The 24,109-nt window shown below is 48.1% G+C and overlaps 1 protein-coding gene across 4 annotated transcripts in view; it reads right to left on the bottom strand.

Moving 5' to 3' along the window:
* The window catches only part of NUP85 (nucleoporin 85), a 30,957-nt gene extending 7,937 nt beyond the window's left edge, over window positions 1-23,020 (bottom strand). For 2 of the 4 annotated variants that reach the window (XM_033182135.1, XM_033182136.1), the window contains exons 1-11: window positions 22,682-23,020; window positions 19,941-20,034; window positions 18,576-18,738; window positions 17,291-17,361; window positions 16,196-16,239; window positions 13,159-13,228; window positions 10,397-10,518; window positions 1,485-1,619; window positions 1,258-1,380; window positions 893-1,024; window positions 563-669 (exon numbers count right to left, since the gene is read on the bottom strand). In XM_033182135.1, the coding sequence (XP_033038026.1) occupies window positions 563-669; window positions 893-1,024; window positions 1,258-1,380; window positions 1,485-1,619; window positions 10,397-10,518; window positions 13,159-13,228; window positions 16,196-16,239; window positions 17,291-17,361; window positions 18,576-18,738; window positions 19,941-20,034; window positions 22,682-22,714 (1,094 nt within the window). In that variant the 5' untranslated portion in view covers window positions 22,715-23,020. Of the gene's footprint in view, window positions 1-562; window positions 670-892; window positions 1,025-1,257; window positions 1,381-1,484; window positions 1,620-10,396; window positions 10,519-13,158; window positions 13,229-16,195; window positions 16,240-17,290; window positions 17,362-18,575; window positions 18,739-19,940; window positions 20,035-22,644 lie in introns of those variants that run through there. The other 2 variants (XM_033182137.1, XM_033182138.1) reach the window with 2 other exon arrangements.
* Between the last annotated feature and the right edge of the window lie 1,089 nt (window positions 23,021-24,109).

Raw genomic sequence — 24,109 nt, 5'->3', positions numbered from 1 at the left:
GCCTCCCAGGTTTACGCCATTCTCCGGCCTCAGCCTCCCAAGTAGCTGGGACTACAGGCGCTCGCCACCTCGCCCGGCTCGTTTTTTTGTATTTTTTAGTAGAGACGGGGTTTCACCATGTTAGCCAGGATGGTCTCGATCTCCTGACCTCGTGATCTGCCCGTCTCGGCCTCCCAAAGTGCTGGGATTACAGGCTTGAGCCACCGCGCCCGGCCTGGGTGCCCTTATAAAGTGACTTGACGAAGGGAGTTTGTCCTTCTTGCCCTTCCACCACATGAGAACACAGTGTTCAAGGTGCCATCTTGGCAGCAGAGAGCAGCCCTCACCAGAAACATTGCCAGTGCCTTGATCCTGGACTCCCTAGCCTCCAGAACTGTGAGAAAATCATCTTTTTCTTTATAAATTACCTGGTCTCAGGTATTCTGCAATAGCAGCATGAGATGGACTAAGATAGCAGGTCTGAGGAAAGAAGGGTAAGGAAGAACAGGCCACTCTAGAAACAGATGGTGGTGATATTTGCACACCTAAAAATGGTAACAGTGGGGGGTGGGAGAGATCCTACCTGCACTCTTTGATCACTTGATGGATATCAAACTCAAAGGCTGCCAACAAGATGTTGTCCAGGGGTTCTGGGCTGCTCTCACCTCCCAGAAACAGGTCCAGGCTGGACTGTGGAAAGGTGATGAGACACTCAATCCCGAGGACGGAAGAGAGACTCAGGGGACAGGCAGAGCTGCTGTATAAGGAATCTCAGAGAAGGGTGCCATGTTCTTTCACTAAGGGCCAAAGGAAAGGGTCTTCCTGTTCCTCGGGGACAAATTCAAAGAGAATGACCCATCACGGCGCCACCAGGACTCCTACCCCCACCCTTGCCCACCCCAAGCTCACTCACCTGGGCGTAGTAGTGCAGATCAATGGGTTTTACTGTGGGATTGGAGTACAAGAGCCGAGTCACTAGGAAATGATACCAATTACTCAGAAGTTCCTTCTGCTCTAACAAGGCAGCTTCGTCTCCCAGCATAATCTGAGGAAGAGACATTTGTGCTGAACTCTGTCCTCTTTTCAGGGGTACCTTCTCCATAATGCTCCTGCTCTCTGCTAGGGCACTGGATTTCAACTAGTCTGAAAGCTCTCACCATCATGGCAGAGCAACAGACAGCCCTATCCAAAGAGGACCAAGCTTCTGCCGCTACTGCACTGGATGCCACAGCCCCCACAGGAAGCCAGCATGCATGCAATCTGAACTGCTTCCCAGACCTTCAAGAGAGACTCCAGGTGAGGGCTGGTGGCGAATGTGCTGTCCTGGAGATACCGCTCACATTCCTCGTGCCAGTGCTGCCACTTTAGCTCCAGCTCTGTCAGTGTCTGGGTGTTCCCGGGCTAAGGGAGAGACCAGCCATGAGATGTCATCCCACCCAAACCCTTTATATTTAGTGAATCACCCATCTCCTGTGACCCAGTAGAGCAAAGCTACCCCTACGTACACTGAGAATGGGCATTGTCCTCATCAGGTCTCCCATGATTCGGCATATGCCTGCAGAGGCGGGGCTGGCGTCGGCTTCCTTGGAGAGCATCTGTCGGGCCTCATCCAGCCGGCCCTGCAGCACCAAGATGGTCACCTGGGAGGAGATCCGGGCCCATGAGCACTAGCAGGAGGCCAGTCCCCTCACCCCACACTTTGGCTTTTTTTTTGAGACGGAGTCTCGCTCTGTCGCCCAGGCTGGAGTGCAGTGGCATGATGTCGGCTCACTGCAAACTCTGCCTCCCGGGTTCATGCCATTCTCCTGCCTCAGCCTCCCAAGTAGCTGGGACTACAGGCGCCTGCTACCGCGCCTGGCTAATTTTTTGTATTTTTAGTAGAGACAGGGTTTCACTGTCTTAGCCAGGATGGTCTTGATCTCCTGACCTCCTGATCCGCCCGCCTTGGCCTCCCAAAGTGCTGGGATTACAGGCGTGAGCCACCACGCCCGGCCACACTTTGGCTTTTTAACTCCTTACACGTAGGCTTCTTTCTGCCCCTGAGTCGGCCCTGGGAAGAATGATGGCTCTTTCCCTCCAGAAGTAATCTATCACATCCAGTCTCATGGCTTTGCCACTTCCACCATGTTTTTCAGCCAGCTATAGTCCATTATAGCCTGTGACCAGCTTTTTTTTTTTTTTTTTCCCCAGAGTTTCGCTCTTTCTGCCCCGGCTGGAGTATAATGGCACAATCTTGGCTCACTGCAACCTCCACTTCCCGGGTTCAAGTGATTCTCCTGTCTCAGCCTCCTGAGTAGCTGGGATTACAGGTGCATGCCACCACGCCCAGCTAATTTTTGTGTTTTTAGTAGAAACAGGGTTTTACCATGTTGGCCAGGCTGGTCTCGAACTCCTAAACTCAAGTGATTCCCCACCTTGGCTTCCCAAAGTGTTGGGATTATAGGCGTGAGCCACCACGCCCAGACCCAGCTTTTCAAAAATAAATGAGGCCGGGCACGGTGGCTCAAGCCTGTAATCCCAGAACTTTGGGAGGCCGAGACGGGCGGATCATGAGGTCAGGAGATCGAGACCATCCTGGCTAATACGGTGAAACCCTGTCTCTACTTAAAAAATACAAAAAACTAGCCGGGCGACGAGGCGGGCGCCTGTAGTCCCAGCTACTCGGGAAGCTGAGGCAGGAGAATGGCGTAAACCCGGGAGGCGGAGCTTGCAGTGAGCTGAGATCTGGCCACTGCACTCCAGCCTGGGTGGCAGAGCGAGACTCCGTCTCAAAAAATAAATAAATAAATGAATGAATGAATGAATGAATGAAACAGAAACATGTTCCTCCACCCGCTTCCCCCAACCCCTTCTCCACCATCATGGTGTGTGCTGTTGATTCTTTCTCCCACCATCTTCTCACAAAACGTTCAGGATCATGGAATTCCTGGCCAAGAAACAAAAGCAAAATCGTCCCATTCCCCAGTGGATTCAGATTAAAACTGGTAATACAGGGCCGGGCGCGGTGGCTCACGCCTATAATCCCAGCACTTTCAGAGGCCAAGGCAGGCAGATCACAAGGTCAGGAGATTGAGACCATCCTGGTTAAACATGGTAAAACCCCATCTCTACTAAAAATACAAAATAATTAGCAAGGCGTGGTGGTATGCACCTGTAGTCCCAGCTACTTGGGAGGCTGAGGCAGGAGAATCGCTTGAATCTGGGAGGCGGAGGTTGCAGTGAGCCGGGATTGTGCCACTGCACTCCAGCCTGGGCAACAGAGTGAGACTCCATCTCAAAACAAAACAAAACAAAAAACTGCTAATACAGTTAGCTACAACCCCAAGAGGAGGGACTGGAGAAGAACCAAGCTAGGTCTGCCAGGAATTACACATGAGATGCAGCACATAAGACTATCACCTTATCACAACAAGCTGAAACTGTCACCACTATCTGGAAAGGTGTACATACTTTGTTGAGAAAATGGTTTTTCTCTGATTATAAGCTCTACACTGGTAGGCTGGTTCAATAATAAATATGTAAGAAGTTTTGTTGGGAAAAAAATTGAAATAATAGAAAATGTCAGAATGCATTAAATAAAATGGTTCATAAAAGTTTCAGTTCAAATATAAATATGTAAAATAAATACACTCAGGCCGGGAGCGGTAGCTCACATCTGTAATCCCAGCACTTTGGGAGGCCGAGACGGGTGGATCACCTGAGATCAGGAGTTTGAGACTAGCCTGGCCAACATGGTGAAACCTTGTCTCTACTAAAAATACAAAAATTAGCTGGGCATGATGGTGTGTGCCTGTAGTCCCAGCTACTCGGGAGGCTGAGGAAGGAGAATCATTTGAACCCGGGAGGCAGAGGTGGCAATGAGCCGAGATCACGCCACTGCACCCCAGCCTGGGCGACAGAGTGAGACTCCATCTCGAAAATAAAATAAAATAAAAAATAATAAAATAAAATAAAATAAAAATATAAAAAATAAAATAAAAATATAAAATATAAAACAAAATATAAAAAATAAAATAGGCCGGGCGCGGTGGCTCAAGCCTGTAATCCCAGCACTTTGGGAGGCCGAGACGGGCGGATCACAAGGTCAGGAGATCGAGACCATCCTGGCTAACACGGTGAAACCCTGTCTCTACTAAAAAATACAAAAAACTAGCTGGGCGAGGTGGCGGGCGCCTGTAGTCCCAACTACTCGGGAGGCTGAGGCAGGAGAATGGCGTGAACCCAGGAGGCAGAGCTTGCAGTGAACTGAGATCTGGCCACTGCACTCCAGCCTGGGAGACACAGCGAGACTCCGTCTCAGAAAAAAAATAAATAAATAAAAAATAAAATAAAATACAATAAATAAAATAAAAATACACTTAACCAAATAGTCCTCACAGTTCATTCTTTATCTATGAATCTGCCTACTCACTAAAATTTATTTGTAACCTCCAAATCAATATTTGTGGTACTTTCAAATCAAAATTCATGGACATGTACAGAGTGGTAAGAATATTGAGTTGCTTGACACACACTAAACAAGGCTTTATTGTGATGCAGTTAATGCTACTTTTTTTCATTTGTGTACATTTTGTTGGGTCCCCAGGTATAGTACTGTGGTGCTTTCTAGTGTTGCTAAGTGCAAGAACTATGGGAGGTGTTGGATAAGCTTCAGTCAGGCACAAATCACAGTGCTGTTGGCCCTGAGTTCACTGTTAATGAATCAACAATATTATGTCAAGTAAATTGTCTCTAAACAGAAACATACATAAAACAAGTGATCGGTTATATATTGATTGGTTGAACAAAATGTGACCAGAGGCTTGCAGGAACCTAACCCTGTATTTCCCCTAGAAGCAATGGTTCAACATTCACTAATTCAGTATTCAAGGCACTGCACTCCAGCCTGGGTGACAAGAGCAAAACTCTATCTCAAAAAAAAAAAAAAAATCACAAATATATATAGATACATATACTGATAACTCCCAACTTTTCCACTCTAGCCCAAACTTCCTTCTCTGAATTCCAGCTTTATATATTCAAGGGCCTAGTCAACATCTCCACTTGGATCTTGAATAGGCATCTTAAAACGTAACATGTTGGACAGGCATGGTGCTTCATGCCTGTAATCCCAACACTTTGGGAAGCCAAGGAGGGTGGACTGCTTGAGCCCAGGAGTTTGAGACCAGCCTGAACAACATGGCAAAACCCCATCTCCACTAAAAATACGAAAATTAGCTGGGTGTGGGGCACGCCTTTGTAGTCCTGGCTACCTGGGAGGCTGAGGTGGGAGGATCACCTAAGCTTAGGAGGTCAAGGCTGCAGTGAGCTATAATCCGACCACTGTACTCCAACATGGGCAAAAGACTCTGTCTCAGGGAAAAAAAAAAAAAAACACAAAGAGAGAAACATAACATGTCTAAAATTAAACACCAGTTTGCCTCCAACTCACCAACCTCATCCTCCCACATTCTTCTATTTCTTGCATGCCCACATCAAATCAATCCATCAGCAAACCCCATCAACTCTCTTCAAACATATCTAGCCTACACCACCACCATCTTTTGTCTGGCTTAGTACAGCAGAATCGGGACTGGCCTGTTTCCATCCTTGCTGTATAGTCTCAACATGGCAGCCAGGACAGCCTTTGGGAACCTAAGTAAGATCTCAGGCTTCCTCTGCTCAGCTCTCCAATGCCCCCTCACCCCATCTGGCTTAGAAGTAAAAGACTAGCTTTTACTGTGCATCAACCATGTCAACTACTTCAACCACATTTATGTCCTTTAACTAATGTAATGATCACAGCAGCCCCGTGGGACAGGTATTATTATCTCCACTACACAGATGAGGACCCTTAGGGCCATTAAGTAGCTCACTCAAGATCTCACAGCTAGTGGCTGGGCACAGTGGCTCACACCTATAATCCCAATACTTTGGGAGGCCAAGGCAGGATTGCTTGAGGCCAGGAGTTCAAAAACTAAAAAAATTGCTGGGTGTGGCAGCTCATGCCTGTACTCCCAGCACTTTGGGAGGCCAAGGCAGGCGGATCACCTGAGGTCGGGAGTTCGAGACCAGCCTGACCAACATGGATAAACCCCGTCTCTAATAAAAAAAAATACAAAATTAGCCAGGCATGGTGGTGCATGCCTGTAATCCCAGCTACTCGGGAGGCTTGCGGCAGGAGAATCGCTTGAGCTGAGGAAGCGGAGGTTGCTGTGAGCTGAGATCGCACCATTGCACTCCAGCCTGGGCAACAAGAGTGAAACTCCGTCTCAAAAATAAAATAAAATAATAAAATAAAATAAAAAAATTTGGCTGGGCATGGTGGCTCAAGCCTGTAATCCCAGCAATTTGGGAGGCTGAGGCAGGCAGATCACTTGAGGTCAGGAGTTCGAGACCAGCCTGGCCAAAACACCGAAACCCCATCTCTACTAAAAATACAAAAATTAGCCAGGCAAGATGGCAGGAGCCTGTAATCCCTGCCAAGATCACGCCACTGCACTCCAGCCTGGGGAACAGAGACTCTGTTTCAAAAAATAAATAAAAATAAAAAATAATTGGGTTAGCCGGGTGCGGCAGCTCACATCTGTAATCTCAGCACTTTGGGAGGCCACAGAGGGTGGACCACCAGGTCAGGAGATTGAGACCATTCTGGCTAACACAGTGGAACCCCATCTATACTAAACAAAATACAAAAAATTAGCCGGGCGTGGTGGCGGGCACCTATTCCAGCTACTCAGGAGGTTGAGGCAGGAGAATGGCGTGAACCCAGGAGGCGGAGCTTGCAGTGAGCCGAGATCGGGCCACTGCACTCCAGCCTGGGCAACAGAGTGAGACCCCGGCTCAAAAAAAAAAAAAAAATTGGGACGGAGGGAGGCAGGCAGATCACTTGAGGTCATGAGGTCAGGAGTTCAAGACCAGCCTGGCCAACATGGTGAAACCCCATCTCTACTAAAAATACAAAAAAAAAAAAAAAAAAAAGTCACCTGGGCATTGTGGTGTATGCCTATAATCCCAGCTTCTCAGTAGGCTGAGACAGGAGAACTGCTTGAACCAGGGAGGCAGAGGTTGCAGTGAGCTGAGCTAGCGCCACTGCACTCCAGCCCAGGCAATAGAGCAAGACTCCATCTCAAAAAAACAAACAAATAGGCCGGGCGCGGTGGCTCAAGCCTGTAATCCCAGCACTTTGGGAGGCCGAGACGGGCAGATCACGAGGTCAGATCGAGACCATCCTGGCTAACACGGTGAAACCCTGTCTCTACTAAAAAATACAAAAAACTAGCCGGGCGAGGTGGCGGGCGCCTGTAGTCCCAGCTACTCGGGAGGCTGAGGCAGGAGAATGGCGTAAACCCGGGAGGCAGAGCTTGCAGTGAGCTGAGATCCGGCCACTGCACTCCAGCCTGGGCGACAGAGCGAGACTCCGTCTCAAAAAAAAACAAAAAAAAAAACAAAAAAAACAAATAAATAAATAATAAAAAACCTTTAGCTGGTGCTGGTAGCACATATCTGTGGTCCCAGCTACTTGGGAGGCTAAAGTAGGAGGACCACTGGAGCCCTGGAGGCCAAGGCTGCAGTGAGTGGTGATTGGGCACTGCAGCTGGGGAACACAGCAAAATCGTATTTTTAAAAAAAAAAAGGTCAGGCATGGTGGCTCACGCTGGTAATCCCAGCACTTTGGGAGGCCGAGCTGGGTGAATCATGAGGTCAGGAATTCAAGACAAGCCTGGTCAATGTGGTAAAACCCCACCTCTACTAAAAATACAAAAATTAGCTGGGTGTTGTGACATGCGTCTGTAGTCCCAGCTGCTCGGGAGACTGAGGGAGGAGAATCACTTGAACCCTGGAGGCAGAGGTTGCAGTGAGCCAAGACTGTGCCACTGCACTCCAGCCTAGATGACAGAGCGAGACTCTTGTCTCAAAAACAACAACAACAACAACAAAAAACCCACCACCTCACAGCTAGTAAAAGGCAGAGCTAGAAAGCTAACCCAGGCAGTGTGGCACCACAGACCATGTTCTTAGTCACCCTGCTATGTAGGCTGCAAAAAGCTAGTCTCAGTGACAACTCAGGGGGCCCTCTCAGACTGGTATCTCTCTGTCTTTATCTCCCCAACTCATCCCTCCCACCCATCCCTACACAGCACAGCCCCTCCTGCCCCACCCTGGCTCTAGAACACAGCATCTGCAGGCCCTGCGATATGGAATGCTTTCTTCAGCCTAGCTCTCCTCACCTCCTTCAGGTCTCACCTCCAATCTCTCATGAGGGAGGCCTTCTTTGATGCCACTCCAGCACTTGCAGCCTCCCCTCTTTTTGGCACCTTGCCAGAGCACTTCACCATGTGCCAGGATACATGGTACTGGCCTATGTGTTGCTGTTCTGTCTCCACACACAGGATATAAACTCTATAAAGGCAGGAATCTTTGCCTGTTTTAGTCATGGTTATCTCCTTGGTGCCTTGCAAATAGAAGGGACTGAATAAATACTCAGTGAATGACCAGGCATGGTGGCTCACACTTGCAATCCCAACACTTTGGGAGGCCAAGGTGGGAGGACTGCTTGAGCCCAGGAGTTCAAGACCAGCCTGGGTAATACAGTGAGGTCTCATCTCTACAAAAAATAAATCTAGCCAGGCGTGGTGGTGTGTGCCTGCAGTCCCAGCCACTCAGGAGGCTGAGGTGGGAGGATCGCTTGAGCCCAGGAAATCAAAGCTACAGTGTACCATGATCCCGCCACTGCACTCCAGCCCAGGCCACAAAGCGAGATCCTGTCTCTAAACAACAACAACAAACCTTAGCGAATCAATCAGAGACTCAAACATTTGGCCCACTACTTCCTGAACAAAGGCACCCCCCTTACCTGCAGAGATCTCCCAGCACCATAAGGCCTAGAAATAGCCCCAACGGTAACAACTCCTTATTTGAATTCCAGGTTTTCTTTTTTTTTTTCCCTAATTAAGACAGAGTCTCGCTCTGTCACCCATGCTGAAGTACAGCGCACCATCTCAGTTCACTGGAGCCTCTGCCTCCCAGGTTCAAGCAATTATGCTGCCTCAGCCTCCTGAGTAGCTGGGATTACAGGCACCCACCACCACACCCAGATAATTTTTGTATTTTTAGTAGAGATGGGGTTTCACCATGTTGGCCAGGTTGGTCTTAAACTCCTGACCTCAGGTGATCCACCACCTCGGCCTCCCAAAATGCTGGGATTACAGGCGTGAGCCACCGTCCTGGGCGGAATTACAGGTTTTCTTTTCTTTTCTTTTTTGCCCTCACAATCTGTTCCCAATTTCAGGTTTTATAGGTTTAGTCAACTTTCGATTAGCCCAGTCAACTAGCAATCTTCTCCCTGCCACCTCCCAATTGGGTCAGTCAGCAGAGGCGAATGGAAATGCCTAACATAGATAATACATCCATATACACACATACGACATGCTGACTTCCAAACTGATAATCCAAAGTAATGTGCAAGCTCATTTACATCCAACCCCGTAAGCACCCCAGCCCCTATCAATTGCTTTTATATCATTAGCCAGGCATGGTGGTTCGCACCTGTGGTCCCAGCTACTTGAGAGGCTGAGGTGGTAGGACCGCACAGGAGGTGGAGGCTGCAGTGAGCAAGATCACGCCACCGCACAACAGCCTGGGGAACAGAGTCAGACTCTCTTTTTTCTTTCATATTTTTATTTATTAATTTATTTTGAGATGGGGGTCTCACTTTGTTGCCCAGGCTAATCTCAAACTCCTGGGCTCAAGCGATTCCTGAGTTGGCCACCCGAAGTGCTGGCTGGAATTACAGGCATGAGCCACCACACCCAGCCAAGACCCTTTCTCAAAAAAAAAAAAAGGCCAGGCACGGTGGCTCATGCCTGTAATCCCAGCACTTTGGGAGACCAAGGCAAGCGGATCATGAGGTCAGGAGATCGAGACCATCCTGGCTAACACGGTGAAACCCCATCTCTACTAAAAAAATACAAAAAATTAGCCAGGCATGGTGGCGGGCACCTGTAGTCCCAGCTGCTCCGGGAGGCTGAGGCAGGAGAATGGCATGAACCCAGGAGGCAGAGCTTGCAGTGAGCCGAGATGGCGCCACTACACTCCAGCCTGGGCCACAGAGTGAGACTCCGTCTCAAAAAAAAAAAAAAAAAGGGTTTTGTATTACTTTTTATGTCTTCTCTTCCTTAGACCCACAAAGAAATCAAATTTCCTTTTACTCTGGAAAGTCTTCAAAGCATTATTTTTCTTACATGTTACCTTGGTTTTAGACTCTCCAATAGTCTAAATCCAAATCCAGGGAAGAAAAGATCCCAGAGAGTCTCCATAGTAACAGACTCCAAAAGCCAGCCTACTGCTGGAGGCTCGGTGGGTGTCCTCAGACCCACCCAGCGGCACCAGGGACAGTAGGACTCATGGTGGGAAGTGGGGGCCCGGCCTGTCTTACCAAGTTCCAGAAGCTGTCATGATTGCTTGGCTTCTCACTGCCCAGAACATCTGCCGACAAACTGTCCACCTCGCACACATGGAGCCGGACCCAGTCAAGGAGGTGGAGGAGGAGATGGCCAGCTGGGAGGAGAGACTCTCATCACACAAAAGCCTCAGCTTCATCTGCAGCAAGTTCCACTTTATCCAAAGAACAGAGAACGTTAAGGCAGACGAGCTGACTACACAGGTTTATCCCTTTTAAGCAGTCACACATGTGGTCCTGAATGAAGGACTGTGCTAGGAAAAGCAAGTGCACTTTCACCAAATATTACCTCTGTGCCAGGAAGCTCCATCTTTGACCCCAGAAAGGGGTGAAAATGGAATGCAGACCTCACCACCAGATTCTTCACAAATACTCAATAGCTACACAAGTAATGGCTGTTTAGGAACCAGTACTGACTAGCAAGCAGCCAGGTAGGCAATGATGATAAAAAACATATGGCCAAGGGACTGATGGCGCACACCTGGTCCCAGCACTTTGGGAGGCTAAGGCAGGTGGATCACCTGAGCTCAGGAGTTCGAGCCAGCCTGGCCAACATGGTGAAACCCTGTCTCTACTAAAAATACAAAAATTAGCCGGGCGTGGTGGCACATGCCTGTAATTCCAGCTGCTCATGTGGCTAACGCAGAATTGCTTGAACCCAGGAGGGAGAGGTTGCAGTGAGCCAAGATCGCACCACTGCACTGCAGCCTGGGTGACGGAGTGAGACTCTGTCTCAAAAAACAAAACAAAAAAATAATATAGCCGGGCATGGTAGCTCATGTCTGCAATCCTAGCACTTTGGGAGGCTGTGGCAGGCAGATCGCTTGAGCCCAGGAGTTTGAGACTAGGTTGGGCAACATAGGGAGACCCCATCTCTACAAAAAAAAAAAAAAAAAAAAAAAAAAAAATTAGCCAAGCCAGGAATGGTAGCTCATGCCTATAATCCCAGCATTTTGCGAGGCCAACATGGGCAGACTGCTTGAGCCCAAGAGTTCAAGAACAGCCCGGGCAACACGGCAAAACTTCCTCTCCACAAAAAATACAAAATTAGCTGGGCGTGGTGGTGCGTGCCTGTGGTTCCAGCTACTTAAAAGGCTGGGCAGGAGGATTGCTTGAGCCCAGGAAGTCGAGGCTGCTGAGCTGTGATCACACCACTATACTCCAGCCCGGGTGACAGAGCAAGACCCTGTCTCCCCTCCCCCAGCATATACACACAAAAAATTAGCCTAGCATGGTGGTACGTGCCTGTAGTCTCAGCTACTCAGGAGGCTGAGGCAGGAGGATCGCTTGAGCCTGGGAGGTCCAGACTGCAATAGTCGTGATTGGACCACCACACTCCAGCCTAAGTGACACAGTAAGATCTTGTCTCAATCAGTCAATAAAAATAAAATGAAATAAAATGGCAGAGTACAGCCAGCACTCTGTATCCATGATGTAGAACCTGCAGATACAAAGGGCCAACTGTAACCTCCTGAAAAATCCACTGGAGAAGGGAGGCCTCTGAACAACCAACTCTAATTTCAAGTTCCTCACTTCTTTAGCGAGAGTATGAATAAAATGCTAGGGCTACACAGAGGTTACTACTCATTTATGGGAAATAGCAAACATAAATCCTTAAAAGAAATGCAAAAAAGCTGCAGCAGATCCACAGAGAGCTCATACAGGCCATGACACTATACTGATCACAGTTTAATTCAAGATCAACAGAAGGCCAGGCACGGTGGCTCAAGCCTGGAATCCCTGCACTTTGGGAGACTGAGGTGGGCAGAACACCTGAGGTTGGGAGTTCGAGACCAGCCTGACCAACATGGAGAAACCTCATCTTTACTAAAAATACAAAATTAGCCGGGCATGGCGGCGCATGTCTGTAATCCTAGCTACTCAGGAGGCTGAGGCAGGAGAATCACTTGAACCTGGGAGTTGGAGGTTGTGGTGAGCCAAGATCACGCCATTGCATTCCAGCCTGGGCAGCAAGAGCGAAACTCCCATCTCAAAAAAAAAAAAAAGATCAACAAAAAAATTCCCATTGGCAGAGTTAACACACAGAATTGCCCTGTCCCAATTATTAGTGACAGAATTCCCAACGTGACTTTGCCTCTCAACACCTAATCCCACCCCACGTTCATAAAACTTTTTTTTTTTTTGAGACGGAGTCTCGCTCTGCCGCCCAGGCTGGAGTGCAGTGGCCGGGTCTCAGCTCACTGCAAGCTCCGCCTCCTGGGTTTACGCCATTCTCCTGCCTCAGCCTCCCAAGCAACTGGGACTACAGGCGCCTGACACGTCGCCCGGCTAGTTTTTTGTAATTTTTAGTAGAGACGGGGTTTCACCATGTTAGCCAGGATGGTCTCGATCTCCTGACCTCGTGATCCGCCCATCTCGGCCTCCCAAAGTGCTGGGATTACAGGCTTGAGCCACCGCGCCCGGCCATAAAACTTTCTTGAGCTTAGCCAGTTCATGATGTTAACACTGACCCCCGCTTTCACACACTAGTTTAGTATTTCTCAGTGCCTATGCCGGCTTAGCTCTCTAGGAGGCGCTCTGCATGATTCCCTTTGTAGCACCTGACAAAATGGTCAGGTTTCTTTGGGTGTTTTCTAACAATTTCCTGTGGTTATGATGATGGAAAGAACATTCTCAGGAATAAAACACTCATCACCATGCACAGGAAAGATGAGGAAAGAGCAGAAGATGGCAGGGGACACCTATGATGTTATAAGGTGAGATTATTCCATGCTTACCCGGGGCCACTTCAATAAAAAGAATCTCACACAGGTTCCAGATGAGCTCCATTGCTGACAAAATGGAGACCTAAGGGAGAAATGGAGATAGGCTTCACCTGAAATCATTACTGAGCTTTGCTCTGAGAGCCAAGGGATAAAGGCCTTGACTCACATCACAGTCATTCCTTAACCCAACAGCTGCTGCAATCCTACAGGAGGATTTCCCAGAGGGGAGTCAGCACGAGGATGTTAGGTGGCGGGATGGAGGCTAACATTATTTTGTTTTAGTGGTTGTGATTTTATTTTACCGTGCATTACAAAAATAACTTGGCCAGGTGCAGTGGCTCATGCCTGTAATCCCAGCACTTTGGGAGGCCAAGGCAGGTGGAATGTTTGAGTCTAGGAGTTCGAGACCAGCTTGAGCAACATTGCGAGATTCTATCTCAACAAAAAATACAAAAATTGGCCAAGTGTGATGAGACATCCCTGTAGTCTCAGCTACTCAGGAGGCTGAGGTGGGAGGATCACTTGAGCCCAGGAAGTTGAGTCTGCAGTGAGCCATAATCGTGCCACTGCATTCCTGCCTGGGCAAGAGTGAGACCCTGTCTCAAAATTTAAAAAAAGAAAAAAAATATGGCCAGGCGTGGTGGCTCACACCTGTAATCCCAGCACTTTGGGAGGCCGAGACGGGTGGATCACAAGGTCAGGAGATCGAGAGCATCCTAACACAGTGAAGCCCCGTCTCTACTAAAAATACAAAAAATTAGCTGGGAGTGGTTGCGGGCGCCTATAGTCCCAGCTACTGGGGAGGCTGAGGCAGGAGAATGGCGTGAACCCAGGAGGCGGAGCTTGCAGTGAGCTGAGATCATGCCACTGCATTCCAGCCTGGGCAACAGAGGGAGACTCCATCTCAAAAAAAAAAAAAAAGAAAAGAAAAAAAGAAAAAATATAACTTACATGTCACCAATTATTACTTTTTTATTTTTTATTTTTTTGAGATGGAGTTTGGCTCTTGTTGCCCAAGCTAGAGTGCAGTGGCGTAATCTCGGCTCACTGCAACTTCTGCATCCTGGGTTCAAGTGATTTCTCCTGCCTCAGCCTCCCCAGTAGCTGGGATTACAGGCGTGTGCCACCACGTCCAACTAATTTTTTGTATTTTTAGTCAAGACAGGGTTTTACAACGTTGGCCAGGCTGGTCTTGAACTCCTGACCTCAGGTGATCTCCCCCACTTGGCCTCCCAAAGTGCTGGGATCACAGGCATGAGCCACCGCACCTGGCTTTTTTTTTTTTTTTTTTTTTTTTTTTTTGAGACAGAGTCTCACTCTGTCAGCCAAGCTGGAGTGCACTGGTATGATCTCGGCTCACTGCAACCTCTGCCTCCAGGGTTCAAGCAATTCTCCTGCCTCAGCCTCCCGAGTAGCTGGGATTACAGGTGCACACCACCACGCCTGGCTAAATACTGTACTTTTAGTAGATGGGGTTTCTATGTTGGCCAGGATGGCCTCGAACTCCTGACCCCAAGAGATCCCCCCACCTCAGCCTCCCAAAGTGCTGGGATTACAGGCGTGAGCCACTGCGCCCAGTCTACCTCGATGAATTGATGCTTTAGCAAAGGGACTTCATTTGAGTAAAAGGAAGAGACAATATTCACAAAATTATTCAGTAGATGACACGAAACACGTAGACAGAGCAAGAATTGTGAAGTTGGTATTCCAAGGACTGAAGTTTAGGAAACAGTCTATTAATGGGAAAGCCCAATATAAGACCTCAAAATAAATCAGACCTGGACCTTGCCCTTAGGAATACGCAGGCTTCCCTTCCTCACCATCCTTCAGTCCACAGACACCACAATGACTTGTTCATAAGGGTACTTCAGAGACAGTGATTTACCGCCTAGTCACGTACTGACTTTGAAAAGTATTTAATATGGGCCGGGCGCGGTGCTCAAGCCTGTAATCCAGCACTTTGGGAGGCCGAGACGGGCGGATCACGAGGTCAGGAGATCGAGACCATCCTGGCTAATACGGTGAAACCCCGTCTCTACTAAAAATACAAAAACTAGCCGGGCGAGGTGGCGGGCGCCTGTAGTCCCAGCTACTCGGGAGGCTGAGGCAGGAGAATGGCAGAAACCAGGAGGCGGAGCTTGCAGTGAGCTGAGATCTGGCCACTGCACTCCAGTCCGGGCGACAGAGCGAGACTCCGCCTCAAAAAAAAAAAAAAAAAAAGAAAAGTATTTAATATGAGCATCTACTAAGGAAAAAGTCATCTTCCAGCTCCAAGTGAAGTAGAGCCACTTGCAACTCAGTAAAAATGTTGAGTTTGGTCAGGTGTGGCAGCTCACACCTACAATCCCAGCACTTTGGGAGGCCAAGGCAGGAGGATCACTTGAGCCCAGGAGTTCGAGACCAGCTTTGACAACATAGAGAGACCCTGTCTTTCAAAGAAAAAAAAAAATGTTGAGTTCGAGAAGTGAGTAGTGTTTATGAGACTGAACAGTGATCTCACAAGATTAGTTCTCCATTTCGGGTGACAATCCCTCAACACAATTTGGTCAGGACATACATGTTCCATAAGAACTGAACATTCAATTCAGGGCCAGCACAGTGGCTCACACCTGTAATGCCACCACTTTGGGAGGTCGAGGCGGGTGGATCACTTGAGTTCAAGAGTTTGAGACCAGCCTGGCCAACATGGTGAAACCCCATCTCTACTAAAAATACAAAAAGTAGCTGGACTTGGTGGTTTGCACCTGTAGGACCCAGCTATTCTGGAGGCTGAGGCAGGAGAACTGCTTGAACCTAGGGCACTCGAGCCTGAGTGACACAGCGAGACTCTGTCTCAAAAAAAGAAGAACTGAACATTCACTCAAGTATTTAACAAGCATTTCCTTGTGAGCTAGACCTTGAAAGGGGCAAGACAATCACTGTCACCCAAAGGAGCTGCCTATCTACCTGAAGAGACTTCTGCCATAACAGGAACTGCAAAGCCACCCCAGGTGGGTGCCCAGGACACAGGACACAGTGGTGCTAAAACAACAAAAGTGACTCCCCTTACCTGGCTGCTGAACTGGCGGCCACTGGCTGGATCTTTAGCAGCAACTAACGAAACACAAAACATTTTAAGTGAGCAATGGAACTCGTAGGCTTACTGTCATAGCTGAATATTCCAGGGTCTATGGCCTGAGCCTTTGTTTCCTTTAATGACAAAAATTAAAAGAAATTATAATATCTTCTAATTATGGATTTTTTTGTTATTAATGCTTCATATCCCTTCAATTCTCAAACCAAAGGCCCTCAAGTTACCAAATGGCACTTTCAACTGCAACAAAGTTACCATAAAGGTCTCTGACCTTTGTCAGAGTGGCTTCATGTATGGCTCACACCTGTAAGCCCAACACTTGGGAGGCTGATGTGAAAGGACTGCTTGAGCCCAGGAGTTCAAGACCAGCCTGGGCAAAATTAGGGAGACCCCGTCTCTACAAAAAATTTAAAAATTATCAGAACAAATGTCTCTGAGGAAGAGGGGATAAAATTGTTTTTTATTAGCCAGGCATGGTGGTACACACCTGCAATCCCAACTACTTGGAAGACTGAGGTAGGAAGATCACTTGAGCCCAGGAGGTGAGGTCACAGCTGCAATAAGTCACAATGTGTCTTTGCACTCCAGCCTGGGCAACCGTGTCTCAGAAAAAAAAAAAGTCCAGGCACAGTGGCTGACTCCTGTAATCCCAGCACTCTGGGAGTCCAAGGCAGGCAGATCACTTGAGACCAGGAGTGACCAGCCTGACCAACATGGTGAAACCCCACCTCTACTAAAAATACAGAAATTAGCTGGGCTTGGTGGTATGCAACTGTAGTCCCAGCCACTCAGGAGGCTGGCTGAGGCTGAAGAATCCCTTGAACCTGGGAGGTGGAGGTTGCAGTGACCTGAGTTCACGCCACAGCAATTCAACCTGGGCGACAAAGTGACACTCGGTCTCAAAAAAAAAAAAAAAACAAATACTCTAAATGATTACCAAAAAAGTAAGGATTGTGAAAGATGGAAAAGTAAGTTTTGGACTGGAATATCAATCAAACTTTACCTCACAGTATTTATGCATAGATAAATACTCAAAATACCAACACACACACACAGGCACACAGTCCTTACTTGCAACCTGGTGCATTTCCTCCATACATGCTCTTATGACTGATCGGTAGTTTTTACTCACTCGAACCAATCTATAAAAAATGAAATAACACACAAGATGAGCCTGGAACATCTTGTAGTGCCACAAAAGAAGAAAACACTCAAATAAATGTAGAAATTTGCTGGAAGAAAGAGGGGAGCCATTGTGAAGGAGCTCGTAACCTTCTGAAGCTGGAATAACTTGGGCAACAAAATAAAACGCCACAAAACAACCCATGGGCTAAAGTTAATATCCATAAACCCACACTGACATTAATTGTTGCAGATGAAATCTACTAGTCAGACCTTGTCTCAAAAAAAATAGATACATAGGCCGGGCGCGGTGGCTCAAGCCTGTAATCCCAGCACTTTGGGAGGCCGAGACGGGCGGATCACGAGGTCAGGAGATCGAGACCATCCTGGCTAATACGGTGAAACCCTGTCTCTACTTAAAAAAAAAAATACAAAAAACTAGCCGGGCGACGAGGCGGGCGCCTGTAGTCCCAGCTACTCGGGAGGCTAAGGCAGGAGAATGGCGTAAACCCGGGAGGCGGAGCTTGCAGTGAGCTGAGATCCGGCCACTGCACTCCAGTCTGGGTGGCAGAGCAAGACTCCGTCTCAAAAAAAAAAAAAAAACAAAAAAAAACAAAGAAGTAATATACCAACACTGCCCATGCCCTAGCCATGTGAAGGGACGCTGACAAAAGTCTAACACAGGACTTCTTAAACTCCAGTGTGCTGGAGATTTTAAGATCCAACCAGAGATTTTGATTTTGATGATCTGCGGTGGGTCCCAAAAGTCTACAATTTACAAGTACCACTCCGATAATGATGAAGTTATGAACTACAATTCAAGAAAATCCTACTCTATAAATAGTACAAGAGTTTTCTGGTCTGTTGTCAGATAATGTCTCAACCATAATTTTTAGAGACAAAACTGTTACATTAATTTTCAAATCTCCCAATAATGTGACCTCATTCAATGACTCTCACATGCTTGTGTGGCCTAAATTTTCTTCTTTAGAGGGTAAGTAAAATAGGAATGTAAATAAAGCTTGTCAAGCCAGCCAATCAACAGCATTTGCATATTCCCGCTAAGTCTTCCCATCACTGCTAATGTACATTGTCCAGTACTAATGCCTCAGCTAGAACCAGGAGTCTCTTATTTCTTTACGCAATCCTTAAAACACAAAAAAGACAACAACGTACTTTATTTGGCTTTCCACACTGTAGAGTGGGCTTCAACACCAAACAGCAACCAACTTACTGAGATTTTCTGGATTTTCCAGTCAACTCTTCATCAATTCTCTGGAGGCCCAAAAAGATTCCATGGGATTCATTGAAGAGTTTTCTCAAGATTTGAGAGTAAACATCTACATCCTTACGGATGATATAGATAAAGGGGCAACTTGGCACCATCTCTGATTTTTCTGAAACAAAACAGAAAAAAAAAAAAATTTAACATCTATTATGATCATCCCCAAAAGTCCATCTACTCTAAAAAAAATGTTTTGTGGCCGGGCACGGTGGCACATGCCTATAAGCCCAGCACTCTGGGAGGCCAAGGTAGGCGGATCATGAGGTCAGGAGTTCGAGACCAGGCTGGCCAACACAGCAAAACCCTGTCTCTACTAAAAATACAAAAATTAGCTGGATGTGGTGGCGCGTGCCTTCATTCCCAGCTACTCAGGAGGCTGAGGCAGGAGAATTGCTTTAACCGGGGAGGCAGAGGTGGCAGTGAGATCACACCACTGCATTCCAGCCTGGACAGAGCGAGACTCCATCTCAAAAAAAAAAAAAAAAAAAAAAAGAAAGAAAACAAATCAAATGTCAAGATTCCAGTTTTATCCTGCTACTGGAAGGAGACTGTATCAGGAAAAGAAAAAGATTCACATCCTATCCAATAGCTGATGGAACTTAGGAAAATCAAGCCAAGGACAAGCTATGTCACTCTCCAGCTCCATCTGTGCTTTGGATGCTAGCTCAGCCTACAGAACTATTATTCAGCTGAATCCATGCTGTCGACACAAAAGTGATGGCCAAGCATCCGCAAGGTTCACAATAAGGAAGCTACTGAGGAATTTGGTCACTTTGGACAAAGAAAAACAGATAAAAAGCTTGACATTTTAAATATGAAGAAAATTTTTCATGAAAACTATTGTTAATTTTTTTCCAGGATTCAACATCTTCAAGATCTCAAAAATCAATGAAAATCTAAAATAGCTAACATTTCAAAAATAAAAATGCCAAAATGCAGCAGGATCACTTGAGGCCAGAAGTGTGAGACCAGCCTAGGCAACAAAACGAGACTCCCATCTCTACAAAAAAAAAAAAAAAAAAATTAGCTGGGTGTGGGGGCACGATGACCTGTAGTCCCAGCTACCAGGAAGACTGAGGCGGAGGATCACTTGAGCCCAGGACGTAGAGGCTGCAGTGAGCCATGATCGCACTGTACTCCAGCCTGGGTGATACAACAAAACCCTGTTGTATCTTGAAAACAAAATAAAGAAAATTAAAATGGTACAAAACAAATTCAACTGTTTCAGTCCACAACTAATCAAATCTGAGGTAATAAACAGAAAAACAACCAAATGTGCCTAGATGGATAATTTGGAAGGAAAAAAACCCCTACCTTTTTTGCTGAAGGAGGTTTCACACACCAGCATCTCCCCTGGACCCCAGTCAAAACACATTTGGTTCTTCTTGGAATTCACGCCTGGAATCACCTAGTAAAATAAGACATAGAAATCTAAAATGAAGAATGTTCTTCTTCCTGAAGTCGTTCTATTCTTTTTTTTTTTTTTTTTTGAGACAGCGACTCACTCTGTCTCCCAGCCTGGTGTACAGTGGCACAATCTCAACTCACTCCAATCTCCGCCTCCTGGGTTCAAGGGCTTCTACTGCCTCAACTTCCTAAGTAGCTGGGACTATAGGTGTGTGCAACCATATCTGGCTATTTTTTTTTTTTTTCATTTTTAGTAGAAACGGAGTTTCACCATATTGCCTAGGTTGGTTACAAACTTCTGAGATCAGGTGATCCACCCGCCTCAGCCTCCCAAAGTGCTAGGACTACAGGCATGAGCCAACCCGCCCGCCTGGCTGAAAAACACTTTCCACTGTGCGGGCCTGGCTGAAAAACACTTTAAGTGAAGAGCATAGCTGGTCCTGTAATAACATTGTATCCTTCAATAACATTTTCTTGTAACACTAGTAAGAAAAATTCATTTTGTGCTGGGCACAGTGGCTCCCACCTGTAATCCCAGCACTTTGGGAGGCTGAGGCGGACAGATCATCTGAGGTCAGGAGTTCGAACTCTTGTTGCCCAGGCTGAAGTGCAGTGACGCGATCTCACGATCTCCGCTCACTGCAACCTCTGCCTCCTGTGTTCAAGTGATTCTCCTGCCTCAGCTTCTTTTTTTCTTTTTTGTATTTTTTAGTAGAGACGGGGTTTCACCGTATTAGCCAGGATGGTCTCGATCTCCTGACCTCGTGATCCGCCTGACTCAGCCTCCCAAAGTGCTGGGATTACAGGCTTGAGCCACCGCGCCGGGTCCTGCCTCAGCTTCTTGAGTAGGTGGGATTACAGGCATGCGCCACCATGCCAGGTTAATTTTTGTATTTTTTTTTAGTAGAGACGGGGTTTTGCCATGTTGGCCAGGCTGGTTTCAAACTCCTAGCCAGGTGTGGTGGCTCACACCTGTAATCCCAACACTTTGGGAGGCCAAGGTAGGCGGATCACGAGGTCAGGAGTTCATGACCAGCCTGACCAAGATGGTAAACCCCATCTCTACCAAAAATACAAAAATTAGCTGGGTGTGGTGGCACCCACCTGTAATCTCAGCTACTCAGGAGGCTGAGGCAGAAGAATCGCTTGAACCCGGGACCCAGAGGTTGCAGTGAGCTGAGATGGCGCCACTACACTCCACCCTTGGTGACAAAGTGAGACTCCGTCTCAAAAAAAGAAAGAGGCCAGGCCGGGCGCGGTGGCTCAAGCCTGTAATCCCAGCACTTTGGGAGGCCGAGACGGGCGGATCACGAGGTCAGGAGTTCGAGACCATCCTGGCTAACACGGTGAAACCCCGTCTCTACTAAAAATACAAAAAATTAGCTGGGTGTGGTGGCGAGCGCCTGTAGTCCCAACTACTCGGGAGGCTGAGGCAGGAGAATGGTGTGAACCCGGGAGGCGGAGCTTGCAGTGAGCCGAGATTGCGCCACTGCACTCCAGCCTGGGCAACAGAGCAGACTCCATCTCAAAAAAATAAAAATTTAAACATTTTTTTTTAATTAGCCAGGCGTGTGGCGTGGTGGCACACGCCTGTAATCCCAGCTACACAGGACGCTGAGGCAGGAGAATCGCTTGAACCCAGGTGGCGGAGGTGGCAGTAAGCTAAGATCGTGCCAATGCACTATAGCCTGGGCAACAGCGAGACTCTGTCTCAAAAAAAAAAAAAAAAGAAAAGAAATGAAACCATCCCTCTACCTACCCTGAGATGAATGCATACATAAATTTTTCCTCTACTCCCTCTTTTCACAGGTAAAATGCAGATTTACTGAGGCTAATAAGAGACTCACAAGAATGTAACCATTTGCCTCCTCACTGCCTAACCTCCCTTTTTTGCCCCTCCTGCTAGTTCCTTCCTCTTTAACTACTGATGTTCCCAAAACCATCTTTGGAAAAAGCACAGGCCTCAGATCCTCCTGTCACCTGTGTTTTTTCCCGGTTGGATCCTCAACCTTAGCTAAATAGACCTTTATCGGTTGAGACCTGCCTCAGTCAGCGGTTAACAAGAGAAAGAGGGAAAACAAAAGCATTCCAAGTAGCAGAAACGGTAGGTATCTCGCACATGAAGTCCACGAATTTTTTTTTATACACATCACAGATCATCCACAGTTGACATACTCTCTTCAAAGTTCAAATGGAATTGAATGAACAGCGATAAAATATGAAGAGTCTCCTGAGAGAATAAACACGGTTAATAAACCTTAGATCACACAAGCAGAAGCTCAACGTGCCGCGATGCAAAGCTTAATACGGCTGGAAGAAAAACATAAATTCCTCTGCTTGGGCTGAACCCACTCTAATACCCAAGAGGAAATGCGAGGGAAGTAGAAAGGTCAGCAAGACAAAGGAAGGAAAGGGACGGACTGGGACCTTCGAGGCCTGGCTTTGTGACTGGTGGCAGAAACCCCGCGACCACTACGACCCGAGGTCGGGCACCTCGTTAACACTGCAACCTCCGGAAAGTGACAACTAAATCGAGGAACGGGGACGAGAGCCTCGCGGCCAGTAGGGAAGCAGACAAGCCTGAAGTAACGAAGCAGACGCAGTTCTCAACCTGCAAGGACGATCAAGCCTGTTCGGGGTGCCCTTACAGTGACTGCTGGCTCGCCATCGAGCTCCTCCATAGCGCCGAACCCCAGGCTCTGGAAGTCGCCGGGATGCCAATGCTTCCCGCTCAGGCCTCCCGCTCAGAGCTGGCTGAGAGACAGGACCCCGCCTGGGCGCCTCCTGCAGCGCCTGCAAGCCCAAACACTCAGTGCTGTGGCGCTCTCTTCCTTCAGCCACGGCCACCCCTCTGCGGTCCCCTGCGCGCGTCCTTCCTTCCTGGCGTCGACAGCAAGTCAGGGAAAACAGCGCCGAGGACGGACTGCACTCACAGTACCGCGCTAACAGGATCAGGCGGCGCCGCGGATACCCTGGTGCCGAGCGGAGAGAAGGCCCCCGGAGACGGCGGGCGGGGCAGGAGGAACCCTTGGCCCGAGACGGTGCGACTGCGCGTGCGCGGACTGGGGCGGCGGCACCTGGGTGGGAACTCGTGCCGGACTGAGGTCCCAGTAAGCCTGCAACCTCTCCCAACTCTGGGAATCCTCGCTCCATCCTTATCTCCACCTTAGTGTCGTAGGAGCCACTTGTCCAAACCCCAACACTCAAATGGGCTTGTGCTGCAAAGCAATCGCCGTCACTCCCACACTAGAACACACACAAGAGGCACGGGGACAAAATCGATGCTCCTGAAGGATTAGAGGCTTGAGGTGGCTCAAGCCTCTAATCCCAGCACTTCGGCAGCCCGAGGTGGGCGGATCACTGGAGGTCACGTGTTCAAGACCAGCCTGGCCAATATGATGAAACCTCGTCACTAATAAAAACATTAAAAAATTGGCCGGGCTTGGGCCGGGAGCGGTGCCTCACGCCTGTAATCCCAAAATTTTGGGAGGCCGAGGCGGGCGGATCACAAGGTCAGGAGTTCGAGACCAGCGTGGCCAATATGGTGAAACCCCCCCTCTCCACTAAACATACAAAATTTAGGCCGGGCGCGGTGCCTCACGCCTGTAATCCCAGCATTTCGGGAGGTCGAGGTGGGTGGATTACCTGAGGTTGGGAGTTCGAGACCAGCCTGACCAACAAGGAGAAACCCCCATCTCCACTAAAATTACAAAATTGGCTGGGCGTGGTGGCGGACACCTGAGGCAAGAGAATCGTTTGAACCCGGGAGGCAGAGGTTGCAGTCAGCCGATCGTGCCACTCCAGTCTGGGCGACAAAAAAATAAAATAAAATTAGCCGGACTTGGTGACCCGCGCCTGTAATCTCAGCACTCTGGGAGGCCGAGGTGGGTGTATCACCTGAGGTCAGGAGTTCTAGACCAGCCTGGCCAACATAGCAAAACCCCGTCTCTACTAAAAATGCAAAAATTAGCCGGGCATGGTGGTGGACACCTGAAATCCCAGCTACTCAAAAGGCTGAGGCAGGAGAATTGTTCCAACCCGGGAGGCGGAGGTTGCACAAGATCACGCCACTGCAT

This window comes from Trachypithecus francoisi, unplaced genomic scaffold (genome assembly GCF_009764315.1).
Source record: "Trachypithecus francoisi isolate TF-2019V2 unplaced genomic scaffold, Tfra_2.0 Lachesis_group20, whole genome shotgun sequence".
Lineage (NCBI taxonomy): Eukaryota > Metazoa > Chordata > Mammalia > Primates > Cercopithecidae > Trachypithecus > Trachypithecus francoisi.
The sequence above is the reverse complement of the archived record's forward strand: the minus strand, read 5'-3'. Positions and strand labels throughout refer to the sequence as shown.